Source organism: Seriola aureovittata, chromosome 19 (assembly GCF_021018895.1).
Source record: "Seriola aureovittata isolate HTS-2021-v1 ecotype China chromosome 19, ASM2101889v1, whole genome shotgun sequence".
NCBI classification, from domain to species: domain Eukaryota; kingdom Metazoa; phylum Chordata; class Actinopteri; order Carangiformes; family Carangidae; genus Seriola; species Seriola aureovittata.
In genome coordinates, this window is record NC_079382.1 from 132764 (window position 1) to 147689 (window position 14926).

Genomic DNA, 14926 nt, shown 5'->3' on the forward strand with positions numbered 1-14926 from the left:
AACAGCCAACCTAACGACTGTGGAGTACTTCAGCTTCCTGGGCACCATCGTCACACAGGACCTAAAGTAGAAGCTGAACATCAGCTCCATCATCAAGAAAGCCCAGCAGAGGATGTACTTCTTGTGGCAGAAGAAGTTAAACCTGCAAAAGACAGTGATGGTGCACTTCTACACTGCCTTCCTCACCTCCATCACCCCCTGGTGCACAACTGCCCCTGCCAAGGACGGGAGCAGACTGCAGCGTATCATTCACTCTGCTGAGAAGGTGATTGGCTGCAATCCGCCATCCCTCCAGGACCTGTACACCACAAGGACCTGTACATCACCAAGACCTATTCACCTCTAGGACCTGTACACCTCCAGGACCTGTACATCTCCAGGACCCTGAGGCGATGGGCAAAAATACCATAATCAACTTTCATCATGTTACAATTCTAGTGGTCTGAGTAAAAACCAGATGCCTGTACCACCTCTTGGATCTGTTTGCAGATGTAGAAAATCTAGCCTGTGATGGGAGCTAATCACAGAGCTTTTCAGAGAGAGAGAGTTACTATTGGCTGTTCTAAAGATACAGATGTTTGTGCACGTCCCTTCAGATGGATACATGTAAGTATCCGTGTGGCAGTATCAATGAAGTGTTTCAGAGATGGAGAGGACCTGCTGTTCTTGTGTTGGTAGATTTCCCATGAACTCAGTTTATGAGTGGCTGTATTAATGTTGTTGACAGTTTAGCCTTCTGCTAACAGCAGCCAAAGGCTCATGGCTGTGTTGCTCGTGTTGTTTATAAATTGTATGCCTATGATTTGAGAGCTTCAGGAGGGCGGCTGTACTTTCAACCAACAGTCTTTGTATTGTGCAGAACTACATTTCACAGTTATTGGTAGGTGGATTAGTTACAGTCAAAGATTCAGTCTCTTTAGTATTTTTTTCCTGTGTTGAGCTGTGGTGGAAAGACAGTAACACCGATATCCACCTGATTGATCCAACTCTGTCCCATATTAACCACATGTCATCAGTGAAGTACATCTTTACCATCACTTAAATTGAAACTGTGTGAACAGTGTTTCCCCTACAATTTTTTTCAGCAGCTATGCTGTTGTGCCAGTGTCCACGAGGATGTGCCGCACTTAAATAGGCAACATGTAAGCACCATTTTTATTTACTCCATTCTGTATAGGCATTTGTACATCAAAAGCCAAAAGAAACTTCACATTAGATTAAAAGGTGACTCATCTGAAAACTTAACCCTAGTATTATCCTCAAATATTACTAACACATTTTACCCTTGGGGTCAATCTGACCCGAGGGATATTTGCCTCCAGAAAATTATTTACAGAAAATTGTTGACCAAGTTTTTGTGTCAGGCACTTTGTTTATTTGTTTAATACATAAATAACCCCTTGATCATGAAACCTATCAGTGAGTTGACCCTTCCTCTAGCGCCACCATCAGGCAAAACTTTTAAATTAGAATTAATTTATCTTGAAAAGTTTTCATACAAATCTTCTCAAATTTACTGACAACATTAATGACCACAAGACTATGAACCCTGTTGGTGACCTTCCCTGTAGCGCCACCATCAGGTCAAACTTTCAGTTTTAGAGTTAGTGTATCTTGAAAATCTTTCATCCAAATCTTTTCTAATTTGGGGTGCACATTCATGACTCACAGAATGAACCATATTGATTGATGTTGGTAAGCCACCCTTTCCTCTCATAAACATATTTATTTACTTATTTTTATCTCCTTTTCTTGTAACATATTTGTGGTTAGTCACTATGAAGTCATACTCACCCCTCCTCTTTTGTTATCTGGGCTTGGGACTGGCAGTGGCAGAGTTAGAGTTTTTTTTTTGTTTATATTTTTTTTTGGTGTTTTTTTGTTTTGTTTTGTTTTGTTTTGTTTTTTTTATTTGTAAACTCCTGCCAAAATGAGCAAGCCAATGTGGGCTTCCAAGTCAACTACATCCAAGTCTTTCCAACTGTCCCCATACACACGCTTCCCCTCTAAATTTGTCATCCCAAGTACAATATTTTCAATCGATGGTGTTATGAAGAGCTCTAATGATGACTTGATGTCTTCAACATGGCTGATTGCATATCTGGTGGGGCCTGGAACCATTTTGATAATATTAGTAGCGCTAAGTCTACCCTGCTGTCTAAGTGGGGAAAGGGACCATATTATCTTTCAATTTTTGGAAGGGATCGTGTCTGCTGGTGGTTGAGAGACAACAGGAGGGTCAACACTCTTATTCTCATCAGATGAGAATGCCTCAAAATCAGGGTCCTCCTGATTTTCTGTCACTTTTCTGTTACAATCTTCTGTATCAGACACATTCTCCTCTATGTCACTTTCACTGTCAAAGAGCTGTTCCAAAATATCATTGACAGTAAACCTTTTCCCAGAGGACATTTTCAAATGAGAGAGCGTGCAGATTGCAGTATACACAGAGCACAATGAGGAATGATTTGGATAGAGGGCTGCCGTGCAAGCTTTTATATGTTTGCTCCTTCCCTTTTGCATGAACTACCAATGTTCTTGCGGGAATACCCCGCCCTCCACAGCGCGGGAAAGTTCAGTTCTACTTCAGCAGGTGTGAGTAGAGTAGGTCACACATACACACACAGACACACACACACCTTCATGCCCATGGTGCGGGAAAGTGTGTGTGTGTGTGTCCCATTATGTATCAACTCAAAAGTAATGACAAGCAGCTAATTAATGTGACTTCCTATGAATATAGCTAACGTTACATAGCAGCCCAAAAACATACTTTTAACGCTAGCCTTTCTTGGGGAGATGTTTGCTTCCCTTCACTTTTCCAGCAGTTGGGTAAACAACATACAACTTTTCTTGGTCTTGAGAAGCTGCAGCATCCGTTAACTGACATACTGCAGCCCATACTGTACATTTACTGCGATATTGACAACTTACTGCTAACCTTTTCTTCTGCTCTGCTCGCATTCATCACTTCACTGTCACGTTTCTGCCCCTTACTTGTGACACACTGCCCTATTTCCTAAAGGAGCTATGCTACTCTAAGGGTTTCAACAATTCCAAGATAACGTTGGGTGTTGCCGTGCTCACACAGTGTGTGAGTGAAAATCTTTAGTAGCATGTTGATATTAATGATTGTGTGAAATTTTAGTGGCGGTGCTCAAAATCTAGAAGTAGCGAGAGGCTGCTGAGTGAATATAGGGGAAACACTAGAAAAGAAAGAATGATTACAGCAATAAAAACTGCTGCAATATCCATACAGAATGGCCACCTCACTGAAAAATGTAGACCTTTCCTTTACAACAGACCTGACCACAGTAAAGGACAGGTTGAGACAGTGGGATACATATTTGCCTGTAAAAAGTTGATAGATTGCTGTGGTGGTCTCTTTTTTATGCTTCTAAAAGACAAGGCTTTTAAAACAGCAAGTGTTATGTCCAAAAAATATTTGGCAATAATTTCAATATTTCTTTTTCAAAATAAGAGCCCTATCAATATAAACGGACAATCGAATTGAAACGCGACAGTACATGTAATCTGCTTGCTTCATCCCACCATTCTGGGTGTTGTATGAAACTATAAAAGCTAACTTTTTCCAGTGATAGCAAGCAAAGCATAACCAGCTCATGTCAGCCCCAAAGCAAACACGTGGCCAAACTTCTTATTTTACAGTCCACATCTCAAATTTTGGGTTTATGACTAAATATTCCATCAAATACCAAAGCGGTTCTAATCAAAAGTAATGAATATTGTTTCCTTACCCTTTCAAGGCCATTCTGAATCTATCCATACCATTCTCCAGTCCAGTTGGCCGAGATGGGGACCTGAATAGCAGAGACTGTGCCCCAAGCCATCGTTTGGTGATCATTTTCTACATCTCGCAATGTTTCAAATGGTATGTCACACTCCTATGAGACTTGCTTCCTCGCGATACCACATCCAAACATAAGTACAACAGACTTTCATCCCAGATTGGGATTTTACACCAATTCAACTTTTACTGTATTTTGAACTTTGTATATAGTATGTTTTATGTTTATTTTTCACTTTATAGCAATTTAGATTCCCTGGAAGAGATTCAGAGGCAAAGTGGAGACAAAATTATACAATTTGGGTTTTCTTTTTTTTTACACACAATGGTAGTGCACAATGGTAGAATCTGATGATGCACAGGGTAAATGTAATGGCTAGGTGTTGCACTGTGTGCACATAGTACTCCTGTAGTGGAAATCATTTTTATTTTCTAGACAGATTTCCTTTCAAGAGGGCACACTTTAGGTACTTTGGCTATCCAAGTGTCCATATGGAGAGTCCGCCTGGCCCCATACCTACTATAACCTTTGTAGAATTTGTGTACTTTGTGGTATTTCCACCTACATTGGTACAGTTGTAGTCATGAAGTTGCTAATTGAGATAAGTGGCATCCTATTGCATGGGATAATTGTTATCATGGTCTTGTCTAATTTAAAATAAATTTTAGGTGAAGAAAAAAATCAAAAATTAATTTTTCCTTTGGTTTATCAAAATTTACTCTCCTACAGTAACAGTCACAATGTTACTGACACATGGAATAAATTCTTTGAGGTCTTACCTATCCATAGTGACCAAGTTTTTGCATATGGACCTGATAGTTGTGGAGCTGATCTTGATCTATTTTGGGTATGTCTGTCTAGGCAAGGCACACCCCCCAGCATCCTTAGGTCTCAAGAGGTTAAAACTGGCCTTAGCTAGTGAGGACCTTAATGATCTATAAATTAGGAAAGATTTGTATCCCTGTCCAATCAGAGGTAACTATGAACACAAGAGTGGCATCACAAGGTACAACGTCCTTCCTTAAGTAAAGCCCCTTTTCCACTGGCCAAAAAACCTTGCTAAGACCTGCTAACATCATGCGTTTGTCGACAATGGAAAAGGCTGTCTACTCTGGAGTAGACATGGGTATATGTCAGCTCCGGCTCCAGCTCTGATCGACTCTGATCAAGACTGATGTAAACACAACACCCAGGTGAACATGGTCATTTCCGCCTCTTTTCCTTCTATGACAATATGATACAGACACTGTAAACACACCTGTCACCTGTCCAGCACGGTGCTGTTAAACCAGAAACACTCCAGCTACACTGCACATGGGGATGAAAGAGTGAGCTGCCGCCCGGAAAGTTTTAAAAACACAAAATCACTGAATTACCCACGTTCAAAGAACCTTATAATTTTGGTTGAAAAGGGGTATGATAATAACAGGGTAACAGTCTGAAGATGAAGGATATGTTGATCTTACCTGATAATACTTCAGGTAATTATTAAAGAATAATAAAGGTCAGATATGACCACCACATTACGTTGTTACAATATTCACTCTAAGCAAGTCATATATTGGAAAATCAAGTCTGCTTTAGTATCTGTGTTTAAGCTAGAACATTTTAAGGAGGGTTAAGCAGGTGGTGCATCTTCCAACAATCACTTATTTTTTCTTTACAGTTAATGTATCATTTATTTTTTTTGGTCAGTAAAAACCATCACGTAACACTTAGTTTTTCTTTATCTCCAAAACCCAGACAGTTCCAGTTAATCAGCTAACCGTCTTCGGCTCAGCAGAGCTTAAGTTAACCTACACAAATCATCTCAGGCAATATTATTTTCAGATTCACACAACTTCAAGGAGTTTCAAGGATGTATGGGATAGGAGTCATTAAAAATGTTCAGTGTGTTTTGTATCGAGTTCCAGGGTTGCAGGCAGAGTGTGGAGTATGTGTGGAGTATGAATGGCATCTGATCAATATGAAGCTCAGGTTTCCGTAGACCTGAGTCCTCACTGGGGACCAGGTGTGAGGAAAGGTTGGAATATCGACCAGCGGCTGCTCTTACCTTGATGATGGCCTCCAGTTCTTCTGGACACACACATGTGTGTTTCTGCAAGAAGGCTGCCTTCTCTGCTGTGATGGTGATCTTCTGGTTGTTTTCAAAGGGCTGTTCCAGCGCCTGGAACACCAGGCCCCCTGCCACCAGGTAAGCAACCACCACCACGAACACCGCCAGCACCGTTTTCAGCTTCATCATGGTGAAGGGAGCCGAGCCATCACCCACTACCTCCATGCTGGCCACCATGCTCGCGGGGCGGGAGGAAACAGAGAGCCGTGGCAGAGCGCAGCCCATCGGGTTCTGCATGGTGGCCACGCTGGCTTGCACCAGGCTGGACTGAAGCATGCCTGGCTGCACCTTCTTCGGGAGGACCAGGTTGGTCTGAACTGCCACTGAATAAAGAACAAATGAAAAACTCTGCTGCAACATCAGCATGATATTGTGCTGTTTCCTGCTGATGTACACTGACATGTAACAGGTGAACAGAAGGGACATCGTTATCTGTTCTGCCACACATTTTATCTCCCCACACACACACACACACAACACACACACACACACACACAAACACACACACAAACGCACACAGAGAGACCCTACTATTAACAATTGCAGAGAGAACCAAATGGAGCGTCATTATGATGCTGACGACACTCGTTACTTCAAGTCTTTCTATTAAAGGCAAGAAACAGAAGTGATCTGTGGAAGCATCAGTGAAAGTCCTTCACATAGATGTGGAATTGCAGAGCTTTCCACTGTCTAGTTCATACTTCGCCTGCCGTTGCCACAGGTATGTTTTGTGTGCTAGCAGCCTGGAGCCCACATGTCTTAACTAAACTATATGAACATGAGTTAAGAATGTAAGCTTTAGTGACTTGTTTAAATTATGCTATTGTAGTTTGCTACTCTGTGTCTACTTTGTTTCTTTTCTTAAAAATAACAAAAGGTATTGGGTTACTGGGTCCGTAACAATAGTAGTACTGTTACAATCCAGCCCCGTGAACAGTGTATGATGCACATCAGAACACCCTGCATCTTTCATGTAAGCCTGAACATCAGACTTGACTTGCATCACTGCAGACAGAAAACAGAAAAATCACATTCACTTCCCAGATCAGCTTATCCCTCTTCTGTCTGCATGACGTGTGCTGTATGGTACAGGTAGAGGGTGTGCACCCTGATGTGTGGGCTGTATGCTACAGGCAGAGGGTGTTCAACCTGATGTGTGGGCTGTTTGCTAAAGGAAAAGGGTGTGCATCCTGATGTGTGTGCTGTATGCTGACTATGTTTAGACTGTTAGTCAAACAAAAGAAATAGCTTGGAGAACATTGGGCTTCAACTGTTTTCCGACATTTTATAAATCAAATAATTCATCCATTAATCAAGAATGTAACTGATGACATCATTAATGATAAAAATAATCATAGGTTACAGCTCCTGGAGTTTCATTCCTAGAAAACCTTGGGAATCATATTTGGAAAGAAAATCTTAACTTATGTTTACTTACTACCTTTTCCAGAGCTTTCAATAGTGTCTCATAATCTTCATCAGCAGGTGAACTTTTTGTCATTGTCAGTGATCCAGAGGTGGAAACACTGAGACACAACTGAAAGCTCCGGAAAAGCTTGAAAGTGGACCTTGAGTTAATAAATAATAGAAATGCTCCACCTAAAAGTAAAATAAAATAATTCTGTTTCTAATCCCAGAGTTATTAATAAATGCAAATAAAATATTCTTAAACTTTCACATTTAAAATAGCCTTTTCTGTTGTCTCTTATGCTTTTAGTTTTTTGATGCAACAATAATATTCTGGTTTCACTTGACTTTAAGGGCACTTCACTTTGCTGTAAGAATGTCCACCTGACATATCACAACAATAAATAAAACATTTTTAAAAAACTTAAAAGGGGCCTTGTCCTGGCAGCTAAGCCTTAACATGCTTTCAGATTTTTGTGCAGACACAACAGGTGATCCACATGCTCAGGTTTCAGAGCACTTCTCTGAGCTGTAAGTATGTCTCCAGCAGTGGAAAACACCCGCTCTGCAGCTACACTTGTATCTGGGACACAGAAGGTATTTCTAGCTAGCTTAGACAGTAAGAGGGAAGCATCCTGGTGCTCCCTTCACCAACTGAGTGGATTCCCAGTAAGAACCAAAGGCTCTACCTCTTTGTATTTCTTAATTTTATCCAGTGCCGGATCATGTACTGACATAGGTGAGTCCTATCTTTGGTAAGAGAAAATGTCTCTGAATAAATCTGCTAGAGCACAGGTAGAGTCCTTTCTTCTCTTGCAGAGTACGGAAGAGCCTGTTTCAACCTTTTCTTGTTCTGGTACATACTTCTGATTCTTCTGAAATCAGAACATAAAATTCTACTAATAACCATAACATTCATAAATACACAAGATAAGTCACAGTTGTATATCATTACGTTATACTGCACAACCTGTCACAGCCTGCCGTGCTTCTCAGTGTTTTTCCGCTCACCCTGCCTCTGTCTCACTCTCCACTCTGCAACACCTCCTCATCAGCCTCACTGTCCTCACCTGTTGCCCCCAGCTGCACTCCATCTCCAATCAAGCCAGTACATATACATCCCTGGTTCACTTGCTTTTTGCCAGATTGTTCTTTGTACCCATGTGGGACTTTCCAGCGTTCTCCTCCGGACTGTCTTCCTGGTATTGACTCCGCTTGTCCCTGACCATCCTGCCTCGTCTCTGCCCCGGTAAATGCCTGAGCCTTCTGTCCCTGACCATGAGTTCTGCCTGTGCACTGCTGAGAGAATCAATGAGTCATTACCAGCTGTTCACATTTGGTTGTGCTGCAATTGGGTCCTACCACACCCCGTTACACAATCTGCTCCACCAAGGTCAAGTGAAAAGGTAGTTTTGTTTTAAGGGTGAAAACACATTTAGTAAATTAAACATGAAGATGTTTTCTCATTAAGGTTAATTAACCCTCAACTAAGAAATCTGCGCCACCTGTGCTGCCACATTGGTATAGGTGTCCTGTCTTTTGTCTTCTTCCAAGAAGGTCAACGCTTTAAATCATGGATCTTGTGCTGCAGCCATGCACAGAAAGGATCTGTCACTCACGAATCTCTTCCCAAGATCCCCAGATACAGCGTTTTTAATGTCCCTCGTAACTGAGGAGTCTGTTGCTTGGACGTGAGCGCTGTGGGACAACTGGGCATGCAGCTGTGCTATAGAAAACATTAGGGGCTTTTCTCCTGACATTATGAGTGTTGCTTCGGGGCTTTAGCCTCATCTTCAGTAGAGGCGAGGTCCACTTAAGCAATTTCTTGGCATTTCTCTGTACCTCAATGGAGAGTAATGCTGCACAAATTGCAGGCTGCTGCTCTAAGAAGCGCACCAACATATCACAGGTGCGATTCAATCTCGTAGCTACATCTGTCATGAGCTTGTGCTTGAGGAGATTAACCCATTCATACCCGATGCTGCGCAGCGTAACATTGCCCCTCCCGCCGGCTGCTGCGTAGCGCAGCATTGTTGATTCCTCGTCATTTTCATGATATGTTTATACATGCATGGGAGTTACATATGACTGGACTGCTCTCGACATACAGGCATCACATGTAATGGCAACTCTGTTTGCAGAAGAAATTGCTTTGGACTTTTTGCTTCATATCTTCTTACAACTGGGAGACTGCAGTTTCTGTAATGAACCGATGAGTGGGGATTGTATAGCGTGGCTCACACTCATTAAGCAGTTGTCTGAAGCTTTCATTATCAACAACACTGTACGAGTGCAAGTCTTTACATACAAAGCATAAAAGTGCATTTGTGATCTTCTGAGCCGGTTGGGATGTTGAGGGAAATTTTGAGTTGAAAAGTTGTCATGTGAAGACAGAGGTTGGTCATGTTGCTTGCAGTATTTTACTTTGTTTCTGCACAGCTTGCACATTGCATGACTCATGTCCAACTCCAGACTTCATGGTGTTTGCAAAATTCCAAAATGGTCCTATATCTTTGCCTTCAGTTTTGCCAGTGGTAGAGTTCTTCACTATTTATCCATGTTTGTTTTGAATTCAGACGTGTGCTGTTTGTCTTTGCTTCCACCTATTGGCTTTATTGTGCACTGCACCATAGGTGATGTTTCTTTTTCAAAACTGCTGTCAGAGTATTTGATGTATCGATACAGTTGCATCTGCATCGATGCATGCATCAGCAAGGATTACGTCACAATGTATTCCCATATATATTTTTGGGCACAGCCCTAGTGTGAATGAGCCAGTCACAATTTCACGGGTGTAGTCTACGTGATACGCAGGTATTATTCCCTATACCGACTAAGAAAGCTCCAAAATTTTCCTATAAAAACTTAAAAATGCCCAAGGATGGGGCGTCGTGTGGCGTAGTGGTCTAAGCAGGCGCTCCATGTGTAGAGGCTACCGTCCTCGCTGCAGCTGGCCCCGGTTCGAGTCCCGCATCGGACGGCCTTTACTGCATGTCATTCCCCCTCTCTGCCTCCCCATTTCCTGTCTCTCTACTCTACTGTCCTGTCCAATAAAGGCATAAAAAGCCCAAAAAAATATACTTAAAAAAAAAAAATGCCCAAGGATATGTAACAACATAGTTTTGTGACAGGACTGGCACTTCAGCAATTTGTTTCTGTTAAAAAATGGGTCAGGAGATCTGACTAGATTTCAACTAGTGTAAGTTTAAATGTACATCGCGTAGTTAGTCACTGTGATGAAGAAAACAGCAACATCAACTGTGTTCAGACAGAGCAGCAATAAACACTACCAATAACAGAAACTCCTGAGGCTGGAGATGAGACACTACACTGACTGCAACACATCAGCATGTGAACACTCACTCAAGTACTGTAACTGAAAAGACAACTAAAGTAGAGGTAAAATCACTGTGAAAAAATGTTCTCAGATAAAAGTACAAAGTGAGTGAGTTAAAATCTACTCGAAGTAAATGTGTTATACTTTAAAAGGGGAGGGGATAAACATGTTATATGGTGATAATATTTGATAAAACTATTAAAGAGTATCTTCAGGCTGCAAGGTGAATCGGTTCCCAGGTGAGAGCAGCACCGAAAGCAATCTATTAATTCCAGTCAGGCACTTTGCAGCCTGTGTATACAACTGATAATTACTAATATACAATCAGTTGTCAGTGTACACGTAACATGTAGCTAAACTAATGTAGTCATAATACATTCTAACATTCCTGCATTAAATCCTCCTTCATGAAGGTTATAATGTTCAGTTTTTATTAGAAATTATTTTAGACAGTTGATTCAACTGTGATCATTTTAGAGGATGTAGTGTGTATTACATTAACACAAAGGCATTTCTGTTATTCTTCAGTGATATAAATGGGGAGGGGGGGTACCCACAGTATACCCACTAAAATGAAGTAGACTATACCAATGCACAATTTTACATTTCATCATCTGTTCATTACATAATGTTATGATCCTGACCACTGTAGCACATTCAGTGGCACTGGGATCTCTAACAAAAACCAGTTGACTGCTTTGATTTATGTAACCAATCAGTGTAATGTGGGCAGAAAGCCCTCCTCACACTCCTCACATGCAGGTGCAACGATGAACGGCACGTGTCAGAAATCATAGAAATACTGGGGTGAGCAAATGAGGCTGTCCCTTCTCTGTCGAAAGCCATGAACATGCACATCACCTGTACAGGCGGTAATGACCGGTAAACATGTCCTGCAGGTGAAGCTGCTGAGGGAGGACGTGACACACATGCAGGATTTGGGGGGCATCTCCCCAGCGGTGGATGAGGTAATGTTTCAGACCCTGTGCACATTTCTCCACTGCATCACACTGAAGCGGCAGACTGACAGCCTCTGTTTACATCCTTCTGTCTATCTGTCTGTCCTCTGAATCATGACCACATCAACACATGTTCCAGTCGTGTTCTGATGCGGCTGCACTAAACATCAGCGTGCAGCAGCTGCTCTTCCCTATTTCTCTGATAAGTCAAATTGTGGTCAGCATTAATGTTTCATTGGGGAGTTGCTGGGAACTGAAGACTAGGTAAAGGCGGTAAAGACTGTTTGTCCTACAGGAACAGTTTCACAGACTGCAGCATTTCATTCAAAACACGCAGTAATCACATGATATCAAAACCAACTTTCGTCACATCCATAGAATCTAATAGGGAAATAGAATCACAGTCTTGAGACTAACTGCAAAAGGATTTGAGACTAATTGACGGTCTAACCTGGTGCAGGGTTTGAGTTCCCTGGTTTTCTTGGATTCTCAGTCGGAAATTTCATCTTGATTCTGTGGCTCTCGCAGCTGCTACCAAGGGAAAGAAATGTGTCTATGGTCTCAGGGTCCTGTCGGTCGATTCCGTCGACTTAAACCAAGAGAGGGTGACGGACGGCGGGGAGTAACAACATATCATCCGCGCCGTGTGCTTCGGTTAGAGCGGCTGAAAGGCTGATAGGATGCAGCTCCTTCTCTCTTCACCCACGGCGTTCAAGAGTGCACACCCACTGCTCGCCGCATCACCGTCTGCATCGTGTAGTGGTCAACATCATGGGCGCGCGCAGCGGGAGACGATGCCCATTGAAGAATCTAACGTTTACATTTTGCTTGATGAATTTTCTATTCTGTGTTTACGTCATGGTGCAGGATCCGCGGCTATACACCGTCAGTGATCAGGATCCACCTCCCTCCGACACAAAGCTGCTTCTGCTGCACTCCACGCCGCGGCGCACCTTCGTGTCGCGCGGCTGCGTACTACAAGACACGACGTCAGTTCACTGAAAGATAACAGGTCGCCTGTAGGAGAGGAGAGAAGGAAGTGAAGCAAAGTGAAGAGACGGAAAGAGGAGGGTAGTAGAAGAAAGAAAAAGAACAGAAGGGAAATTAAATGAAAGCAAAGGCAAAGGAAAGGAAGAGAAAGAAAAGCAGAGGAATGAAAGAAAAGCCGGATAAAGGGTAAGCAGAGAAAGAGGAAGGAAAGGAAAGCAGAGGAAGAGAAAGGAAAACAGAGGAAAAGAAAGGAAAGGAAGAGAAAGGAGTGCATAGGAAATTAAAGAAAGAGGATTATTTGTTTTATGGCTCTTTTCCCTCACTGTTTCATCATAGTTGTCACCGAAGTCAATTATAAAGCCTGTGGTGGTGTTGTCATTGAAAGGGGGCACCAGTCCTCAGGGAAGACAACATTGAATTATTTAATTGATTAATGTGCTCAATCTGATTTCAGAAGCAGTGAGTTCTCGATTCAATAGTCGTCCTGTTGAAGACTGGACATGTGAGTGTATATAAAGAGATGTATTAACTTTACTGCTATCCACAGAGTAAATGCAACATGCAATAATCATAAAGATGAAAATAATAATGGAATGAACCGCGTGACAAGTTGGCAATAGTGGGAGAGAATATGTTATGGATATATAACTAATGATCACTACGCCTACAAATGAGATTTGATGATTAAATGTTATATTCTGACATCAACCCAATCATGAGCAGAATGTTAAGACCGGCCTACTGTGAGTTGTGCTGTAAGCTGGAGACCCTTGGCTGGAACCCACACTGTAAAAACTCCTTGCATAGATCTAGCTAAAAAAAATTAAGGTAACATTTTCCAATCACTTTTTGCAAGTTTAGTGAACTAACTGGTATTTTGAGTTGAGAAATCTTCATAATATGCGTTTCATTATATGCTAAAAGAATAAGTAGAGTCTATGAGAAACAGCCGAGAAATTGAGTAAAATGAATGTCAAAAATGTTAGCATATTAAACAATTCAAACTTAATTAAAATAAGTAAACGGCTTAAAATAATTAGTTACAATTACCATAAATTAACAATTATAGAGGAGAGGTATCAATTTTCAAGATTTATTAAATCATTACATGAAAGATCATGTAAACTGTAAAAATCTGACCTCAGCTTACAAAGTGCAGCTTTGCAAAACACGTTAACAGCAGTGTCTTTAAATGTGTATATATTTACACATTACTTGGAACACTTCACAGACAGATCTCAACTTTTAAAGTGCATTAGTTTAGTGTGTAAAAAACATGAAATCACAATTTACAACCAGAAGTTATGCCTTGCATCATTCTATAAAACTTTCAAACTACAAACAAGTATAACATCCTGACAATTTCCACTCATCAGGCTCTGATAAATGTCCTCAAAGACCTCAAAAGTTTTGATAAGTCTGGACAGATACTGGACATATGCAGGCATGTCAAACCACATCTTAACTTCTAAAGTGCATTATTTTAGTGTGTAGAAAACATTAATAACTAAAACAATTTACACACCAGAAATTACCCCTGCAGCATTCTATAAAACTTTTACAGTACAAACAAGTGTAACATCCTGAAAAATTCCACTCCTCAGGCTCTGATAAATGTATAAAATTCTTGAACAGACAACAAACCAGCCGTTCATAAGTGCAGGCTGACAGTCATGTTGGCCTAGGCTAGAAGCCTGTTTTTCAGAGTCATGAACCTGGAGGATGGTTTTGGACGCAGTGTGTCGAGTCCCACAAAAAGTCGCTGAAAGACCTCAAAAGTTTTAACAAGTTTGGAAGGATACTGGAGATAAAGTGCGTATGTCAATCCAAGGAGTAGGCTGCATGCTCTGGCCAGATGCCAAGATCAGTGAGTAATGGGATTCCCTCGAGGATGGTGCCCACCCCATCTGGCTCACGAAACACGTAGATCCTCATAATGTCTGTTTTCAGGTCCTCATGCACACTGGTCTCTGCTGTTCCCTTTAAAACATACAAGCTGACCAACTGCCTCATTTGTCGATGAAAGATAAAAATACATTAAATAGATGTTATGTGATTTAATTCAGATAACTTCTCTGAAGACCACTTTGAAAACTAGAACATTTCAGAACAATCAGAAAAAATTCTTGAAATGGCAGCACATTTGCCACAGGCTTGATAAAGAAAATAAAAACAATTGAAATTCAAAAAAATAACGTATGCAAGTGAATTTTGATAAAAGGTAAGTAAAAGGTTGTAAACAAAACGTGATATAAAATAAACTACTTTTGTCTACAAGTGCCGCCACTGTCTGTTGTTGTCTTCTATA

At 41.3% G+C, this 14926-nt stretch overlaps 1 protein-coding gene across 1 annotated transcript in view; it reads right to left on the minus strand.

The window, feature by feature from the left end:
* The window catches only part of kcnk10a (potassium channel, subfamily K, member 10a), a 72377-nt gene extending 59027 nt beyond the window's left edge, over window positions 1-13350 (minus strand). The window contains exons 1-2 of the mRNA XM_056405766.1: window positions 12080-13350; window positions 5863-6248 (exon numbers count right to left, since the gene is read on the minus strand). Of these exons, the coding sequence (XP_056261741.1) occupies window positions 5863-6248; window positions 12080-12134 (441 nt within the window). The 5' untranslated portion in view covers window positions 12135-13350. The remainder of the gene's footprint in view (window positions 1-5862; window positions 6249-12079) is intronic.
* Between the last annotated feature and the right edge of the window lie 1576 nt (window positions 13351-14926).